The 20,579-nt window shown below is 26.6% G+C and overlaps 2 protein-coding genes across 2 annotated transcripts; both read left to right on the forward strand.

Annotated features, from left to right (window-relative positions):
* Positions 1–655: 655 nt before the first annotated feature.
* LOC139424895 (uncharacterized) lies at positions 656–2,062 on the forward strand. Its single transcript, XM_071176966.2, has one exon. It carries the CDS (start codon positions 656–658, stop codon positions 2,060–2,062), a length of 1,407 nt encoding a protein of 468 aa, XP_071033067.2.
* A 2,003-nt stretch (positions 2,063–4,065) lies between these two features.
* On the forward strand, positions 4,066–9,184 carry LOC122269093 (uncharacterized). The gene is made up of 2 exons (XM_043040677.3): positions 4,066–5,445; positions 7,747–9,184. The coding sequence occupies exons 1-2, from the start codon at positions 5,407–5,409 to the stop codon at positions 8,014–8,016; spliced, it is 309 nt and encodes a 102-aa protein (XP_042896611.2). The 5' UTR covers positions 4,066–5,406; the 3' UTR covers positions 8,017–9,184.
* The last annotated feature ends 11,395 nt before the right edge of the window (positions 9,185–20,579 follow it).

Raw genomic sequence — 20,579 nt, forward strand, 5'->3', positions numbered from 1 at the left:
ACTATGTCAATATCGGCTATGATTATGTAGAAGTTTCATTATAATATTGAAATTAAATTAAGCAAAATTAAAGCTTGAGACTCTAATCATTTGGCGGACCCTAACTTACAGAAAGTTTTTTCTTACATTTAAAACAAGATAGCATTCCATAATTTATTTTTAATTTAACATTAAGATTGAAGAGGAAAACAAATTTCCTATAGTTTATAAGTACAATTTACAAAAAATATATAATAGATTTCAAAAAATAGAATTTTGATAAATAAAGACAAACATGTAAATTGAAAACATTTATTTAAATACATTTATAGTACTTTTAATAATTTTTTTTACATATATAATCTACAAAAGTATTTGACATACATAAATGTTGAATTTCAATATACAATATTGATGAACTTTATTCCCATAAATTCTCGAATTATAACTGCAAAATAAAAAAATCAAATTAAAACACATTAGATAAACAAATGACAGTAGCTGTTTGCTTATTTTTATGCTGAAAATAATAACAGGTCTGCCAGCTTATACGCATTTTAAAAAATATTTTATAAAGTGGTGGACATTTAAAAATCAAAGCTTTAAAAATTTTTGTTAAATTTGCCAACAGCCTTAAAACAAAAGACCTATTTTAAGCTACACAAAAAATGTCAGAATGGTTGGATGGATTCTAAGATTCCTTGAAAATTGCAAACTGTCTGAAAAAGATAGGAAAAAGGGTGGACTAACTCTGGCTGAAGTAGAAAATGCAGAAATCAAACTTATAAAAGTTATTCAAAATGAAGCATTTACTGCAGATTATATAAAAAGCTTAAAATCATTGAATGTCTTCAAAGATGAAAAAGGAATATGTAGAATTAAAACAAAATTGACAGAGAGAAATGATACCGAGAATTTTAGATTGCCTATTTTGCTTCCAGAAAAACTTATGTTGGTTGATATGATAATCAAAGAGAAGCATTCGAAATGTTTACATGCTGGACTGCAAATTTTACTGTTCAATTTAAGAGAAAATTATTGGATTATTAATGGACGTCGAGCAGTTCGTCGCATCCTCAAAACCTGTGTTAGATGCAAACGATATAATGCACGAAGTATAAAAACTGTTCCCGTAGGTTTACCTGAAGACAGAGTTAAAGAAGTTTCTGTTTTTGAAGTGGTCGGGATAGATCTTGCAGGACCTCTTCATTTAAAGGAAGGTGCGAAAAGTTGGATTGTCATCTACACATGTGCCGTTTATCGATCAATACATCTCGAACTGGTGCAGTCACTTTCAACTAAGACGTTCCTTTTGAGTTTACGAAGATTCATTGCTCGCCGAGGAAGACCTCACATCATCTATTGTGACAACGGGAGTATTTTTATAGGAGCTGAGAATCTACTTCAGTCCTTAGATTGGAAGTCAATTGAAGCTGAAACATCAGTATACAAAATTGAATGGAAATTTAATCCACCGTCTGCACCCTGGAGGGGAGGCTTTTGGGAGATTATGGGGAAATTGGTAAAAAATATTCTTCGAAAATTTTTGGGGAAAGCATGCCTTTCATACGAAGAAATGTGTAGCGTTCTATGTGACTGCGAGTCAGTTATCAATTCAAGACCTCTTACATACCTCTCAGAAGATCTGGATGACTTAATACCTCTTTCTCCGTCCATGTTTTTACAAGAGATCTCGACGGTGGGAGTACCTGATTTAGATCAGCTGGATACAATAGATCTTAAAAAACGCTATAGGTATCAACAGACGTTAAGAGAACAGTTGAGGAAAAGATTTCGCTGCGAATACCTAGCGACACTTCTTCAACCACGCAAGAAGAATAACTATTATGATCTAAAGGTTGGCAAGATTGTGTTAATCGAAGATGACTTAAAGAAAAGATTACACTGGCCGATGGCTAAAGTTATTACCGTCTATCCTGGTAAGGATAAAAGGATACGCGTGGCTCGACTTAAAACAGCACATACCGAGTTTTTGAGGCCAGTGCAGCGGATTTATCCGCTGGAAATACGTTCGACACCAAATGAAGGTTCAACTCCAAACGAAAAGCGCAACTTCAAATGAAGGTGACAAGTATAATAATTTCTCAAGTACCTTACGAAACATCGTTACCACAAGAATTGGCCGAACTGTTAAGATGCCATCAAGATATTTGGACACATAATTTTAAATTTATATTAGATTTTTTGTTATTTTGATTATTGGAATACACATAATCAAAAGGTGGGAGCGTTACGTCACTCTCATAAGATGACGTCATTCATTTAAAGTGTAAATATTAATAACTTGATATTAACCTGTGTATATATGAAAAGTGTGAGTGGCAACAGAAAGAATGTTGTGCTAGATGTGTTCTACGAAAATAAAATGGTTGCTTTTGTAAATATGTGTACGCAGGTATTTCTTGTAAATATAAGTTATTTCATTGCTGGATAGATCGGGAGTAGTAGTAGCCGATGTACGTGCTACGGAAGTGACGTCATCACTCAAAGTCAACCGGAGCTTATTTCTGCCCCAACCGGAAGTTGCTTATTTCTGCCAAACCGGATGTTGCTTATTTCTGCCAAACCGGATGTTGCTTATTTCTGCCCGCCTATTAACCGGAAGTTGCTTATTTCTGCCCGTGTGCTTATTTCTGCCCGTCTTAAATCGAAACTTCGTCTGCAGCGTCATGGGGAGCTTATTTCTTTTTTTCTTAAGCCTAAAATATTTTTAGTTTCGGTTTCTGTTTTTATTATAGTTTCGTTTTTCAAATATTATTTTCATTTATTACTTTTTTGAGGGTGGCAATACATAATTTTAATATTAGTTTCTTGCGGTGGCAACACTCATAAACTTTGTTATTTGGGGTGAAATATTGTATATTATGAAGTAATGACGTCATCTTTTGATTACTTAATACATAAATGATATCATGATTTTACTCTAGTGGCGCCATCTATGTGGGGATGATGGAAATAAAATAACTTTAAATCTATTTTAATATTTAAATCTGTTTTATTATTATTTATTAAATATAATTAAGGCTGAGGATCGAACTCACGCCAATCAAAAAGTCTTCGTGGGTCAGTAGTTGGATATCATAACCACTGACCCTCGAATGCTTGGTTAGATATGTGTAAATAAGTTAAACTTTTGTATTCTGAGCACGTGTATAAATGAAAAGGATTTTATATCGATACCATCCTGCAGTTTCATCGATATATTTTCACTTGGCAGTTATTAAGTAATTATTTCTGCCACTCGAAAGGATATTATAACTTTCTCTGGAAGGCAACGGTACTGATCATACACGTGTTAATTATTACATAATAAATAAATGATATCATGATTTTCACTCTAGTGGCGCCATCTATGAGGGAATGTTAGAAATAAAATAACTTTAAATCTATTTTATCATTTAATTTAAATATAATTATTACTGAGGATTGATCTCATCATGTGGTGATGATAAGAGATAACGATAAATAGAGGTGCCGAGAGGTTTATTAATACTATAAAATAGTATTCATCGAGTTTTTAAAAAATAATTAAGGAATATCTTTTTTTAATCTTACGAATATATTTATCCTAAAATTTATAAATGACGCATGTTAATGAGAGAAGAAAATTTTGTGCAGTTTCATAATAAAAATGAAGGAATCCTTCATATAGAACGGTTTCAAATTATTTAATTATAATATTCGTATGTTAAGAGTATTATTTTATATTAAATATTTCTAACTTAACATAAATTGAATAAATAATTAAATTTATAAAAAATATTTTTCACAATTAGTTCTATTTTATAATATTTATATTTTATGTTTTTGAATTGTATTTAACAGTATGAAATATGCTTAAAATTAAGTATTACGAATGGATTTACATTTTGTCCAGAGTGTGTGGGGAGGGGGAGGAGTCGTACACTTGGAAGGGGGGTACAATTTTAAAAAATTAGAATGAAATGCAATTATTTCAAATGATTATTTAATTAATCTTATTTTAAATGAGTATTAAATTGACTTCATTTTTAATGATTATTTAATTGATCTTATTTATAATTATTGTTTAATTGATCTTATTTTTAATGATTGTTTAATTGATCTTATTTTAAATTATTATTAAATTGATCTTAATTTTGATGAGTATTTAATATTTTTTTTATTTATTATTTAATTGGAAAAATAACGAAGATGAATAAAATAACTCACGGGAGAAACGAAAAACAGCTCAGGTACAAGATAATACAAATTGAAGCATGTGCGATTTTCCCACGATACCACCTTTATATGGACCCCCCATAGGTTCCTATGAACAAGCGAAAACAAGATTTCTCTCTTGCAATCCCATGAGTCATCGAATATCAAGTTATTGTTGCGAATACTAGTTAAACTTCTTTTGGACTGTTCTGACGTCATAATGGAAAGTCAAGGAGTGCTTATTTCAGCCCGCCTGAAATCGAAACTTCGTCTGCAACGTCATGGGGAGCTTATTTCTTTTTTTTCTTAAGCCTAAAATATTTTTAATTTCGGTTTCTGTTTTTTAATATAGTTTCGTTTTTTAAATATTATTTTCATTTATTAGTTTTTTTGAGGGTGGCAACACTTATTATTTTTAATATTAGTTTTTAAGGATGGCAACACTTAGAAACTTTGTTATTTGGGGAGATATTGTATATTATGAAGTTATGACGTCATCTCTTATTACGTAATAAATAAATGATATCATACTTTTACTCTAGTGGCGTCATCTATGTGGGAATGTTAGAAATAAAATAACTTTAAATCTATTTTAATATTTAAATCTGTTTTATTATTATTTATTAAGTATAATTAATGCTGAGGATCGAACTCACGCCAATTAAAAAGCCTTCGTGGGTCAGTAGTTGGATATCATAACCACTGACCCACGAATGCTTGGTTAGATATGTGTTAATAAGTTAAACTTTTGTATTCTGAACGCGTGTATAAATGAAATGGATTTGATATCGATATCATTCTACAGTTTCATCGATATATTTTTCACTTAACCTTTGACAGTTATTAAATAATTATTTCTGCCCCTCTTAATGTTATTATAACTTTCTCTGGGTGGCAACGGTACTGACCATACACATGTTAAGATTTGACGTGTTTTGTGTGATAACACAACTACTGGTTACAGAGCGAGTCATTCTGATAACATATAACAAGCTAGATCTTGGGCTATGACGTATGTGTTGAATTCAGTTCCTTTCACTTGCGCTGGTAAATAGTTAAGCATGTGACAGTTTAACATTTTTCTGATTGGTTGTTAGAGCTACATTTTCATGATTTGGCAACTAGAAGGATAGAGTGACTTAAATTCCCTAACCCCCTCTTATCTTAGTATTTCACTTGTTGTGTCTCGATTAAGTTTTTGAATGTTTTTCAATTCACCAGGTCGTTATGGACGGTTATTTAAAGAGAAAACATGCTGAAACTGAAGTAAGTACTATTGATTTCTTAGTAATTTACTATGCTTTTTAAATTTATTGTTAATAGAATTGTTTTATTTTAACTTCTAGCACTAATTCGTTTTTAGGCAGAGCATGTGACAAAACTTAGTTAACTTTAAAAATTTTATAACTACGTTATTTTTATTATATTGATGATAAATAGTATATTGATAATGTTAAATAGTATTATTCATAAAACTACTGAGATGCGTTAATCTGTATCTTTAATTAACCAAGAGAAAGTAAATTGTTTCGCACATTTTAATTAATTATTTTAATTTTATTAATAATAAAAATTACTCATCTTCTTAGTTACAAATTAGGAATAGTTATTATTTTTTTTCATTACGTAATCTAAATAAAGTTAATATTTGTTAAATTAACTTTCCATTTGCTAAAATTTATTAAGTACGCTTACTGTGAATATTAAAAGTATTAGAATTAAAGGTATATTAATTTTAAATCAATAAATATTAGTTTATACGATTTTATTTTTATCCCTATCGTTTGGATTTACGGCTATCAATGTTGTCATTTTTGAACCCAAAAGACAATGAAACTCCTAGATCTTGAGACAATACATGTCTTCGAAGTGGACTTTGTGAGTACCCATGTTATATGAGAAGGAAAACTACGAAAACCTCCTACTCTTAGTCCGACGACAAATAGTGGGATTGGTTTCGTTAAACAGTATCCTGTGAATGTACAGAGATTAGAGGAAAACTTAAGGTTTTAATAAAATAAATTTTAATAATTTAAAAAATACTATATGAATTCTAATGGTGTCATCTTAAAATGTTAGAAAGAGACTATATTCATAACTCTTAGTTTTAGTTATTTTTTAACATAAATACAGTTGATATAAATGACTATAATTATTATTTACCTATTCAATATTACCTATTATTAACCTATTCAATAAAAAAAAAATACACCCTTTAATAATTAATACAAAAAAGTTTTCATTAAAACTAGAAAATTATTACAAAAATATTAAAAAAATTTTGAAAAACTAGAAATTTTTTACAAAAATAAAATTATTTTCTGAAATATTAGAAAATCTCCCTCAGTAATAAAAATATTTTCTAAAAAACTAGAGCATTTTGTAAAAAAGAACGAATAACGACATATTTATATTATCAATTAAATTTCCTTAAAATTTCAAATGAATTATTTTAAATCTAAGAAACATGTAATGGGAATTTTTGCCGCTTTAAATTCATTTATATTAAAAACATATTCGTTTTATTATAATTTAATATTATAATAATGCAAATAACTTACTTTATTTTCAAATTAGGAGTTAATTTAAAACTAACTATAGCCTTTCTATTTGAAAGTATATATTTAAATGATACTGATTATAGAACTTGAACATGTTATCTATTTCTCACAAAATTTTACAAAGATAATGTCTGTCCGGGACGTTTTGGGCTTATCCACGTTTTATCAATTAGTCATAATAACATAGTGCTTCATACTTGTTATAGAACGTGGGAATAAAATTATTTCTTAAAAAATTGTTAAGAAACATATGATGTATGCTCGCAGAAGTGATTGGGTGAAACTTTGAATAAAATGTTATTTATTTTATTAAAATATATTTTGTTTTATAGATCATTTTCACATGTGAAAAAATTTATATTATCAAGAAAAAATTACACTCTTTAATAATTAATACAAAAAGTTTCAGAAAAATGTATAGAATTTTCTGAAAAACTAGGAGATTTTAGCAAAAACTTTCATATTTTTATAAAACTGACAAATTTTTAACAAAAAAAGTAAAAATATTTTCTTCAAAGAGAATTTTTTTTTTTGTAAAAGCATAAATATTTTTTTTAAAGATCGAAATTTTTTAACAAAAAGTTAAAATTTTTAACAAAAAGTTAAAATTTTTTCTTAAAAGATCGAAAATTTTTCTAAAAACATAAATATTTTCCTACAAGATAGAAAGTTTTTACAAAAAGACAAAATATTTTCTTCAAAGACAAACTTTTTTTGTAAAAACGTAAATATTTTCTTAAAAGACAGAAAATTCTGTTAAAAAGTTTTAAATACTTTTATAAAGCTAGCAAAAAGTAAAAATATTTTCTTAAAAGTGAACGTTTCATATTTGTTTTTGTAAAAAGGTTTATTTTAGACAGAACTCAGGAGGTAAAGACTTTTACTTTGCAAATAAATTCTTAATCGTAGTAATCAAAAGGAGTTATGAACATTATCATAAACATTTTAACTGTGTGTTGTTAATTATTTTTCTTGGTGACTCAAAATTTTCTTTTTTTTATTGTAGGAAGGAAACAGAAAAGGATTCTCAGCTTTAGTCATTGATTTTGAAGGTTTTCAACTTTCTTCAGGGACATATATTGTCAAAGAACTTGCTTTTCATGCTGTAAAAGGTAATCCCATTACCGGAGTGTGTACATTCCAACCACCGTTCCCGTTTGAAGAACTTCCAACACAACAGAAAATGCAATATTCTTGGATAGTCCGAAATATTCATCAAATAGATTGGAACCAAGGAGAATTACCCTACATTAAATTTCATACAAGGCCGGATTAACCATTAAGCACACTAAGCACGTGCTTAGGGCACCAGAGGATAGAGGGGCACCACGAAGCCTAATTAAATGTTCGCAGTAAATTTTTTTTTTTTTTTTTTGAAACATTGATAATAAATTTATTATTTTGAGCTTCCATTTTAAGAGTAGATAACAACCATTTCTAAGTACGAAATTTCACATAATAAAAGAAAAAAAAAACAAAAGATGTTTTGTATCAAAAATTTTCGGTCTTATAATGAAATTAGGTAGTGAATTTCTATGCGATAAAAGCTCTATTTATTTATCCATTACAATGATTCCATAACATACTGCTCCGATTCATGTTTACAGAATATTTTTCGCAGTTGTAGAAGTTAATACTCCAGAAATTTGATATTTTTATGAAAAAAAATTTGATTTACAAAATTTTGATGCAATGGTTTGATGATGTAAAAAATGTGATTTTTGATGTGAAAAAACAATCTATGTTGTGCATGTTTGCAGTTTCTGCGCATGTTTTTATTTATACTACATAAAATATTTGCTTATACTATATTTTTAATTATATTCTCATTGCAACTGGAAAAGAAGCCATCAAATTACGTAAAGGTTGTGTTGCAAAAATTTATTTCAAAAATTTACGTCAAATAATTTTTTTTATTCACTAAATTAAGAAAAAGGAGCTGTGTTTAAGTATCATTTTTCGAAATTTCTTTGTGGAGGAGAGGTTAAATTTAGGAAAAATATGACCACACACTTCGCATCACTTATGATTTTTTTTATCTATATATATCGAATAACGAAATTAGATTTTAAGATTTAAAATATATACTACGTAATATGAATGCAAGCAGCTAGTTTTTGAATAAGGAAAGAATTATAGGTTCCTTAGTCCTTAGAGTCTTGTATAAATACAAATGTTATAAAAGTTGAGCACAAAAAATGTGTAAATTCTCAATGTGAACCGGATGTTCGTTGACATTGAAAAATACGTTAAGAAGAGTACCCATTAAAACTAATTTAATTTTGAAAGCAAATGTAAGAAATAAGTAGCAATAAAATAAAATTTTTAATCATTGAATTTTGTTTAGTGCAAGTAAACTATATTTTGTGCATCTTATAACGAAATTTGTAAAAATTATAATTAAGAAATAAGAAAAGTACTGAAAATTTCAAATTAAAAATAAATAGCAAATTTAGGAAAGATACTTTTATTAATTGAATTTTAAAATATGCTTAATAACTAATAAGGAAAATCCTTAATGATAATGATTATATATATATACAATATATGTGTGTAATTTCATCAACTTTTATTATGATGATAATTTGAACATGTAAATATTTTGAATATAATAATATTATTTCCGTCACTAAAAAAAATTTTTAATAGTTGTGCTTAATTTTTACTTGTAGCTCGTGTGTAAATCAGATTGAAATAAATAAATAATTAGTTAAGGTATTTCCATTATCCATTAATTTTTTCTTAAAATAAAAATTGGTCATTCTGCATAAACGAGTGGGAAAAATATTGTTGTTCCCTGTTATTTTATTATGAGTAATAGACTTCTGGGAAACGTGGTTCAATTTAACCTGATCTTGCTAACCAACCTGATCTTGCAATTTAACCTGATCTAATCCAGTAAAACAACAAAATCTGTATGTTGCCAGCATTCGATTCCATGAATTCGAAGGTTCCTGAAAAGGACCACCGTGATTGTCACCAACATATGTGTTAGAATACAAAGCTAAATTTTCTGAGAAGAAACACTTTAAGGATAAGACAAGCGTAACCAATTGATTTACTACAGACAGAGAACATCCTTTCATCTCAGATATCTTTATAGGGGACTCATTCCCCCTTCTTTTTTTTTTTTTTTTTTTTTCAAAAGAAAAAAAGGTGCATATCTCAGAAAATTCAAATTGTCTTCCTTTCGAGGGAGCAGTGGCGTATCTAGGGTATGGCAGGTATGGCGAGAGCCATGGGCGCAATATTTGAAAAGGGCGCAATATTTGAAAAGGGCGCAAAATCAACCAACACCAACGCTTCTTTTTTTTTTTTTTTTTTTTTTTCAATTTTTCGAAATATTTTGATATTTTGTTTGTTTAAAAAAAAAAAAAAATTTACATACATACAAATAAAAATTTTAAAAACAATAATACAAATTTTAAAAAAATAAATAAAACATTGAAAAAAATCATTTAGAAAACTCTCCAGAATGCAGAATAAAAACTTCCAATGATCCGATCCTCAGATAAATCTTTATTTTTCCAGTACCACAAGCAAAAAGACAAGATAAACATCTCTTCATATCACATTACCAGGATGTAAAAGGGCAATTATCCGGGTATGAATAGAACACCTGCAGGCAGAGAATAGCCCTTTGGTGGTGACAGAGGGCAAAGAAATGTGAAAACCATGGGGTGGGAACCATGGGAGGTTTTGCCACACACGGTGGGAATGACTGTCACAAAACATTTAAATACTAAAAATAGGAGGTGCCTCTGTTGCTTAAACCAATGGTAATACTTAACAATGAATACACCCCATCTATTCTTTTTTTATGAAAAAAAAAAGACAGTCATAAGTGTATTTTAAACGAAGTGTTAGGATTTTCTTATTATCAGGGATTAAATTGTAAGTAATCATTTCTTATTTATGAATATGAATTTCTTATTATGAATAATGCTCACTTTATTATTTCACGTTATATTTTGTAGCGATCGATATATTTTCTAGCAATGCTCAACTTTCTTTAAAATATTTTATTGAGTGGTAATTAAAAACGAAACCATGCACAATTTAAGATAATTCTGGAAAAATTTATAATTTTAACCTGGAAAAAAATTATGTTTCACATGATTTTTTTTAATTATTTATTAATTATACGTAGAAAGGGAAAATGGTTTTACATTAAATAAACAAAGAATCATACAATAAATATAACTACACGGAGCAGAGCAAGTTTGCATCTCTGTATATGTAGATTGAGAGGGGCGTTTACTACATTATAATATTTTGTTTTTGTATATAATTATTTTATTAAAAAAATCATTTAATATGTCCAATGATATTTTGGTAGCAAAAAGTGAACTTTGTGTAATTAAATGCTCGTTATTGTATTATTATTATTAAAAACAAAGTCTTAATGGAAAAAAAAAACGAATGTTATACATGTTATAAATGTTGGAAACATAATTTTTCAAGTTTCCTGAAAAATTATTGCAATAAGTAAACATTTTTGCGTAAATTAAGTAGCATTGGCTCTGTTAAGAGTGCCAACTACAAAAAAATAAATTTCTTTTCATTCATTAAAAGATTTTAGGTTTAAACACTCATAAAAGTTCAATTTATTTATTTTTAACTAATTAATTTATTTTTTAATGTATTTATTTATTGAATGAATGGATTAAGGAACGTATCTGTTAATTGCTCAAACTGATTTTCTTTTTTGCTTTCAAGTCACAGAAATATTATTCACACATAATTTTAATTTTAAATTAATAACTTAGGCTCAAGTTTATTCGGATAATGGCTTTGTGAAAAAAAATATCGATGGTTAAATCCTTTATTTTATATATTAATTATTTGTTGCTTGTAAACTGAAGTTGTATTTTAATGTAAAGGTTTTCGATTGGGTAAATTTTTAACCGCTTAAAATTTTAAACTTACTTATCACCCCAGACAATATTTAAATTTTAGAAAAATGTGTGTGCATCATTAATTGTTTAAACGAATAACCGCTAAGACAAAAATGTACGTTATTAATAATTATGTATTTGACCATCTATGTGTTTGGATTAAATTTGATCATATGAATTTTAAATAGTTATTTCTGTAAACGTGCATTTCGTCTCTATCTTTTTTTTTTTTTTTTTTTTTAAATATATTTTCACCTAATTGCCGCTTGAGTGCAAAATTTAAGAAACGACATTTTTTTTAACTAAGGTTTAACGTAGTAATTTGGTCACATAACAGCCTACTTTGGTTTTAATAAACAGTAATTATAGAAATTTCTTTGAACTATTCAAAATATTTAATAATAATATTACATTACCTTCCTTTAAAAAAACATTTTGTCCCCACGAAAAATAATATATATTTTTTTAGGTAATTCTTTTAGTAATTTTTTTATCATATCTTTTATGGATTTTTTTAACAATACCCTTGGTACAGTAGCCATGGCTATATTTGGAAAAATAAGATTATTGTAAAACAGTTTTTATTTATTATATTAATTCAGAATATTTCTGCTTAGAATTTAAGTTTTTATCCTTCATTTTATTTATTTATTTATTTTGTGAAATATGCGAAAATTGTGTGACAAATATGAGCAAGAGAAATTAATGTGTGTTTTTAACATTTTAATATTAGTGCAGATTTTCTAAATGTGTTTTCAGTTATTATTGTACTTTTGTTTGTTTTTTGTTTATTTACATAAAAATAATATTCTATTTAGTTCAAATTTAAGGGAAATATATTAGGGGGGAGGAGTATCATCATTACGATGCACAGAATTTCGACCTGTTTTCTAATCTAACCTTCTGGGGAATATTTTGAAGATCAAAAACCTAAATTCGATAAAAAATGTGTTTATTAAGGGGAAGTATGTTTACGTTTTCATATTTGATTTTATTGCTCACGTTACTGTATGTACTAATTTTTCAGCTTATTTCTATGGGTTTAAAGAAAAATAAAGTAACTTACAATTTTATCGTAATATTTTGTAATTTAAAATAAAAGATTTAACGTTTTCCTATCGAACCATTAAAATTGTAATAATGCATGATTATCTGATACTAATAATTAGGATTATCAAAATTAATTCTTTTTCTAATTTGCTTGATGGGTTCCTACCACCTTCAGACTTAAGTGTATAAAATGAACAAACAAGAATTAAAGATAAGAATTTTTAATTTAAATATACAAACTTTTTATTAAACATATAATTCTTTTGAATAGTTCCAAGTCTACAATACGATTTTTAAAAAAAGTTTTATTATCCTAAAAAAGAAGAAAAAATGCGAAACGAAACTGAAATGTCTAGACTTTAACTGCCTTTATTTTCCTTTTAAAAATTTCAAGCACAATGCCGGAAAAATATGTACATAGTGGTTTCCATTTTCTCTAACTACTTTAATATTAATTATTAACAATATTATTAAAGAAGGTTTTTCCTGAATTGTCACTTATAATCACCCGAGTTTAGAATATCGATGGAATATCACAAGGATTTAATTTTTTATCTCTCTTAGCTAACTTATTTTTGCACTATTATGAAAGGAAAAAAAAATATACTCTTAATATTAAATTTAGTTTTAGATTTATTGATGATGTAATTATCTTTAATTTTCAAGGTTATACAATTTTATTAAATAATATTTACCCCGAAGAATTCATCTTGATTCGTAATCATGATGATAATATTAATTTAAATTTTTTAGATTTGGGTATTATAGAAGAAGAAAATATCTGCTTTGTTGATTTGAACGATAACAGAAATGATTTCAATTTTAATATAAATAAACAAATTTCTTAGAATTCTAATATTTCTAAAAATATCTATTTAAATACCATTTTTAATCAAATTAATAGAATTAAAAGAACATGTAGTAATGTTTATTTATTAAAAAAAAAGTTTTTTTTTTTTTTTTTTTTTTTTTTTTTTTTTTTTTTAAAGTGGCAAACTCTTTAAAAATTTGATAAAAAACAATGGATACCCAACTTAAGTAATAATATTCTATGTGAAATTATTGAGTTAATTGTATGTCATTATAAATAAGTTTATTCAAAACTTCTTGGTTAATTTATATAATTTTATAATTTATATAATGTGCAAATCCATTTCGGGCAATTTCATAGCTAAAAATATGTGCAAAGCGGCAAATCATGTTCCTTTCCCTGTTATATAAATGTTATTTTTCTAAAATCATTAAAATTGTATGACTAAATATCAACCTTAATTATCATAAACTTCTTTAATTATCCAGTATAATATCACCTTGCGCACATCCATTTTCAAGCCAATCTTTGGTAACTAACAAATTAAACGCGCTTCAGTAAGAACGCGCTTTAAAACAAATCCCTCTATTTACGCTTTTACCTCAATTTGCGTTTCTGTTTTTATATTTTACAATCTGACAATTTTATTACGGAAATATTTTAAATCATTCTTTCAAAATTTTCCCGTACATGTAAGTTCATTTGAATTAGCTACTCGCTTTATAGATTTTGTTGTGTGTTTTGTTCAGTTTTTTCTTTACATTTCATTTTCTGCTTTTTGCGTGATATTTATTACTTAATGTGTTCTATTTTGTTTCAAAAAATTTTTTTGAGTGTTCCTCGCACTATTGTATTAATCCTGCAATATTTTTTGTATCAAATAATGTATTATTGTCACTATTTAATCAAGAGTTTCGTATGTAATTATGTGTAGATGCTTTTTTGTTATTATTTATAAGTATGTAATGTTTGCAAAATTTAATTACATTAAGAGCGTCGTTTTTTTTCCCAATGAATTGTAAATAAATTAACTAAATTGATTATTTGGTTCATTTATTTTTAGAAACATCCTGCAATATTCTTTGCATGAAAGAATGTATTATTGTCAATATTTAATCAAGAGTTTCGTATATAATTATGAGTAGATAATGTTTTTAATTTATTATCTGCTAGTATGTAATGTTTGCCAAATTTAGTTATATTAAGAGCATCGTTTTCTTTAATGAATTGTAAATAAATTAACTAAATTGATTACTTGGATCAATTATTTTTAGAAACTTCTTGCAATATTTATCGTATCGTTGTTGTTGTTGTTAATTTACGTCGCACCAGAGCTGCACAATGGGCTATTGGCGACGGTCTGGGAAACATCCCGGAGGATGATACGAAGACATGCCATCACAATTTTGATCCTCTGCGGAGGGAATGGCACCCCCGCTTTGGTAGCCCGACGACCTGCGCGCGAAGTCGAGCACTTTACTGTAGCACAGTTTAACGAGGATCCAATACCGCACACCCTCGGTCCCTACGCAGACTGATCCAAGTGGTCACCCACCCGCACACTGACCGCCGCCAGTGATGCTTGACTTCGGTGATCTGCTGGGAACCGTGTCTTATCGATCAGTCCACTGCGGGACTTATTTATCGTATCAAATAATGTATTATTGTCATTATATAATCTAGAGTATGTAATTATGAGCAGACATTTTTATTATTATAACTTAGTATAATATGGTTGTCAAACTTATCTGACCTACATTGAAAGCGTATTGTTTCTAATGACTTGTAAAAAATAAATATATCAAAATGAATAATTTAATAACAATTATTTAATTTATAATTGCCATAACAAAACGTAATTATTTACTCTGTGATCTTTAATAAATTTATAATATCACGATAATTTTACTGCTTTGATGATAATAAAACATAATTACTCTTAAAAAATCAACTTCTTTCAGTTTTAATTTTCAGCATCCAGTTATGTTACGGTTTTCTTTAACTCAGAGCAACATTTGTGTGCGCGTATTTTTGTTCAAAATTATATTTGTAACACTTTATAATATTTTTTTGCTTATATAAATGAATTTTTAGCATTTTATTGATACAAACACAATATATATATATATATATATATATATATATATTATATATATATACATGTGTGTGTGAAACAATAGAGAATAAAAATATCTTAAAAAGGGCGCCGATAGGAGGATTGCCATAGGCGCCATTTTCTCTAGATACGCCTCTGCGAGGGAGGGGGGGGGGGGGTAGACATACAAATAAATGGTGACTTATAAGATTGAAGAAAGTGGGAGGTCTAGGAAAAGAAAAGTTTCTTGATTGACATAATTTTTAACCAATAACATTATTTATGCTACAATCAGTAACTAATTTCTCGTATTTACACACCCCCGTGTATACGTGAATGCACAGAACGTGAGTGCACTGAATCCTACATGAATGCACAGAAAAAGTTTATTCTACTAAAACATTATTCTAAACTATTGCTTTTGAAAGCATGCTGTAATAGTGTAAAACTGATGTTGCTTCAGGTAGTAGCTAAATCCTTCAAATAATTTTATCAATAATTATTATTTATCGATCAATATTGATTTTGTCTAAATCAATATAAGCGAAGAGTTTAATTTTCCTATAGTATTATATTTTAATAATAAAAAATTAAACTTAAATGTAAAAATAAAATTACAATTATTAAAAATTATATAATTTTTTTTACATTTAAGCATTCTATTACACAATAATACTCAAAAGCAATAAAAACAAATTTCAAGCTTTTGTTAAAAATACAATGTGACATGTTTTTTAAGAGGGGCTGCCGTATTATAAGTTTTAAGAAGTAATTAAATTTTTTAAATGAATGATCTTATCGAAATAAATTTCATTCTATGACGTTATAATTAAAATAGTTATTCGATTTAAAATGAAAATTTTAGGTAACAATACACAAATTTTATTTTGATTTATTTTACGAATTTGTCTTTAAATGTTGTAAAGAATATGTAAAATATTTAGTACATAAAATTTTAGTAGGCAAAGTAGATTTTAGTTGGTTTAAGATAAATATTGGTTTAATAAAATTACATACATATGATTATTTACATTTATGATTATATTTTTCCAAACCTGAAATTATTTTCTATAAAACTTATGTGGTATTATGTACGCGTATGCATACAGGAATAAAAAATATCGTAACACAAAAAAAGTGAATAAATTAAAAATGATGGTCTGTTATTTTCTACTGATTATTATTTAAGTTCAGTTTTTATATTATATTCATTGTTGCTATATTTATGTTTTTGTTTTGTATTATAAAAACACGAATGTTCTGAATTTGTAAATGAAAATCTGATCATTGAATTTATAGTTATTTAAAGTATTTTGTTTATGTATTTATTTACTTATTGAGGACAGAGTGTTTATTTACTGTAACAGCTTTTTCAGACCTAAGTTTCTGCTATCACTTATGAGAATTTCAAGTACAGGTTTAATGCAGTAGTTTTAAGTGATTTCTATCATTTTTTTCTAAAAGGTCATTTTTTTAATAGTCAAATTAAGATTTAATTGATAGTAATTTATTACTCTTAAGCTCCTCTGTACCTTTGACTTTGACAGGTCAACTAACTACGAGAATGTCCTAAATATAGAACAAAATATAGTAATAATTTTATTAGATAATTAGTTCTGTTTTCCACAGATTAAATCTAGAGTGAGTTGTTATTATGGAATAAGTTCATTTCAGATTTTTAATCCAGATTTTATAGGATCATTAAAGATAATTGTTGTATTTATAAAATTACTCATCACTATTTTTCCCCTCTTCCTATCATTATTAATATATTAGGTTTAATAAGGAAAAAGGAATAATGAAAAGCATTATTATTTGTAAAAGTTATGCTGTATTATATACAGTGCGTAAAATAAAATAAAAGTAAAAAACTTGAATAACTCTTGATTTAATGATCGGATTTTAACTTACTAGATCTCAAAGGGTTTGAGGGCCAAACTTAAAATATGTTAATTAGTTGGGGCAGAAGTTTTTTTTTTAAGTTATGAAATCCGGCAAACGTGCTTCCTCTACCTACATATATAAATGTTATTGTTCTTGAATTTGGATATTTGCTTCTCAAAATATTGATGGTATTCACAATATGGAAATTAAGATCCCAAAAGTTTTTTTAGGTTGAAAGTTTGGACTCTTTTATTCAATTGCAGGTTTCATGCATTTCGCCATGTCCCGAGAATTTTTGAAACGAATTGAAAAAATTTTGCAACTATTAATAAAATTCATTAACCTAAAAATAATTCCCTGTCAAAAATAGTTTTTTTTAAAATTATTTATTATTAATGGTCGGAACAATTTTTAATTTAAAAATATGCAAATTTTATATAATTTTAAAGAATATTTATTTAAATGGTAAAATATAAAATTTGAACGAAATCTGTCGAAAAGTTCTTGAGAAATTAAATGTTAAATATATAACTTTTTTAAAATTGAATAATTAAGGTTTATTTGATTGATTTAGTACACATTAAATTTTGTATTTTGTCATTCAAAATGACATTTGTTCAAATTTTCAATTTAAAGTTCTTTCGACTATTCTGTTAATAAACAAAATAATATAAAATGATTAATACTTCTTAAAAATTATTTTTAGAATGAACTATTTTTAGGTAAATGAATTTTATTATTGTGAGCTAAAATGTTTTAGTTGGGTTGAAAAATTCTCGACATATGGCTATTTATTTCGAGAGTCAAGAATTCGAATCAATCGAAAAAAAAGGCATGCCCTTTTTAGAAAAAGTACTTGTCTGTTTTTTTAATTTAAAGTATTTTGAGTCTTAGTATATAAAAGTTCAAACTTTCGATCATAAGTTATTCGAAGTGTTTGCTTTTTTACACATTGTACATACACACAAACATAAGTTATTTTTTTAATATTAATTGAAAAGTTTTCAATTGATTCTATTTTAATTTTTTTATTTCATTTGAATAAATACTTTTTTTTACAAAAAATTTTGATTTTATATTTTGAATTAACTTGTGACTTAGTACTAAATATATTTGATTTGTTGAGGAGGGGGCACCAAAATATTTTCAGTGCTTAGGGCCTCAAGAGGTCTTAATCCGGCCCTGATTTCATACTATGTTGACTTTTTTGTGTGATATGTATTCACATATCTATGTGAAAGGACTCGAGAAACGGAAATTTTTAGAAATTCTAACCGGCAGAGTGTTTTACAGTTTAGAAGATTTTGGCTGTCCGAAAGTAGATGAACTGATACCAACTTTTTCATCGTGCACTATACATTCACCAGATTTTAAACATTGTGCTCTCGTTAAGGCGAAAGCATTTGGACGATTTCTACAAGACCTATAAATAGGACAAGCACTCGGAATTCAACATAAAGCTGTTCCTGGAAGTAATATAGTAAATCTTATGAATGACTTTTTTGCGAAATAGAAAATCAGCTCCAGTGGGGAGAAATGTATTTTTAAAACCATTAAACGATGTTCAATTACCAGCAAATTTAGATGTAAATAAAAAAATTGTATAGTAAAAATAAAATTTTTTAGAAAGCTGTAATGTATGCTCGCAGAAGTGGTGAGGTGAAACTTTGAATAAAAATGTTATTTATTTTATTAAAATATATTTTGTCTTTATTGAGTATTTTCACAGTTGAAAAAGTTTATATTATCAAGAAAAATTTCACCCTTTAATAAATAATACAAAAAGTTTCAGAAAAATATCTAGAACTTTTTGAAAAACTAGGAAATTATTACAAAAACATAAATATTTTCTTAAAACACAGAAAAATTTTGTTAAAAAGTTTGAAACATTTTTATAAAACAAGCAAATTTTTAACAAAAAGTAAAAATATTTTCTTAAAAGAGAAATTGTTTTTATAAAAACATAATTACTTTCTTAAAAGATAGAAAATTTTTAACAAAAAGTTAAAATATTTTCTTAAAAGAGAATATTTTTTGTAAAAACATAAATATTTTCTTAAATGATAGAAAAATTTTGTTAAAAAATTTGAAATATTTTTGTAAAACTAGCAAATTTTTAACAAAAAGTAAAAATATTTTCTTAAAAGAGAAATTGTTTTTATAAAAACATAATTACTTTCTTAAAAGATAGAAAATTTTTAACAAAAAGTTAAAATATTTTCTTAAAAGAGAAAATTTTTTGTAAAAACATAAATATTTTCTTAAAAGATAGAAAAATTTTGTTAAAAATTTGCTAGTTTTATAAAAATATTTCATATGCATTGCAATGATACAATACAAAACACTTACCACAGTTTGTCCACAGACTATATCGATATAGTAATATTAAAATAAACGAATATCTATGCAAATTTTATTTACTAGATAACTTAAGAAATGGCTCATTCCAAGTGAGATCATTCAAACTAAAATAAAAAATATATATTTTTGCCGTCTTGTCCCAGATTTTCATGAAAATTTATTGTAGAAAAGTCTTAGACACGAAACGGCTAAAATAATTTTTTTTCAGAATTCTTGGACCAAAGCTATGTCAAGAGCACCATCTTTATAGTACAAAATTATGAGAAGCCAAAATTATGAAAATTGGTTAATATAAATAAATATAAATATAATAAGAAAATTGGTTAATATAAATGGTTAATATATGCTTATATGTTAAAAATGCCTATATCTTTTAATTATATAGCGTAAACTTCTTTATAGTACAAAATTATGAGAAGCCAAAATTATGAAAATTGGTTAATATAAATAAAAAAGATATAGGCATTTTTAACATATAAGCCACCGTCTTCAGTTTCGCCATTTTCGTAAATCGAATCATATTTCAAAATGGTGCTCTTGACATAGCTTTGGTTCAAGAATTCTGAAAAAAAATTATTTTAGCCGTTTCGTGTCTAAGACCTTTCTACAATAAATTTTCATGAAAATCTGGGACAAGACGGCAAAAATATATATTTTTTATTTTAGTTTGAACGATCTCACTTGGAATGAGCCATTTCTTAAGTTATCTAGTAAATAAAATTTGCATAGATATTCGTTTA

The sequence above is a fragment of the Parasteatoda tepidariorum genome, chromosome 6 (genome assembly GCF_982258835.1).
Source record: "Parasteatoda tepidariorum strain Cologne lab strain chromosome 6, Ptep-v5.0, whole genome shotgun sequence".
Taxonomy (NCBI): Eukaryota; Metazoa; Arthropoda; class Arachnida; order Araneae; family Theridiidae; genus Parasteatoda; species Parasteatoda tepidariorum.

Excerpts from the sequence above, each read along its gene's own strand:
- LOC139424895 (XM_071176966.2), top strand. The coding sequence starts at position 656 with ATGGTTGGATGGATTCTAAGATTCCTTGAAAATTGCAAACTGTCTGAA.
- LOC122269093 (XM_043040677.3), top strand. The coding sequence starts at position 5,407 with ATGGACGGTTATTTAAAGAGAAAACATGCTGAAACTGAA. Across the intron at positions 5,446-7,746 it reads GAAAACATGCTGAAACTGAA|GAAGGAAACAGAAAAGGATT; the intron begins GTAAGTACTATT and ends TTTTTATTGTAG.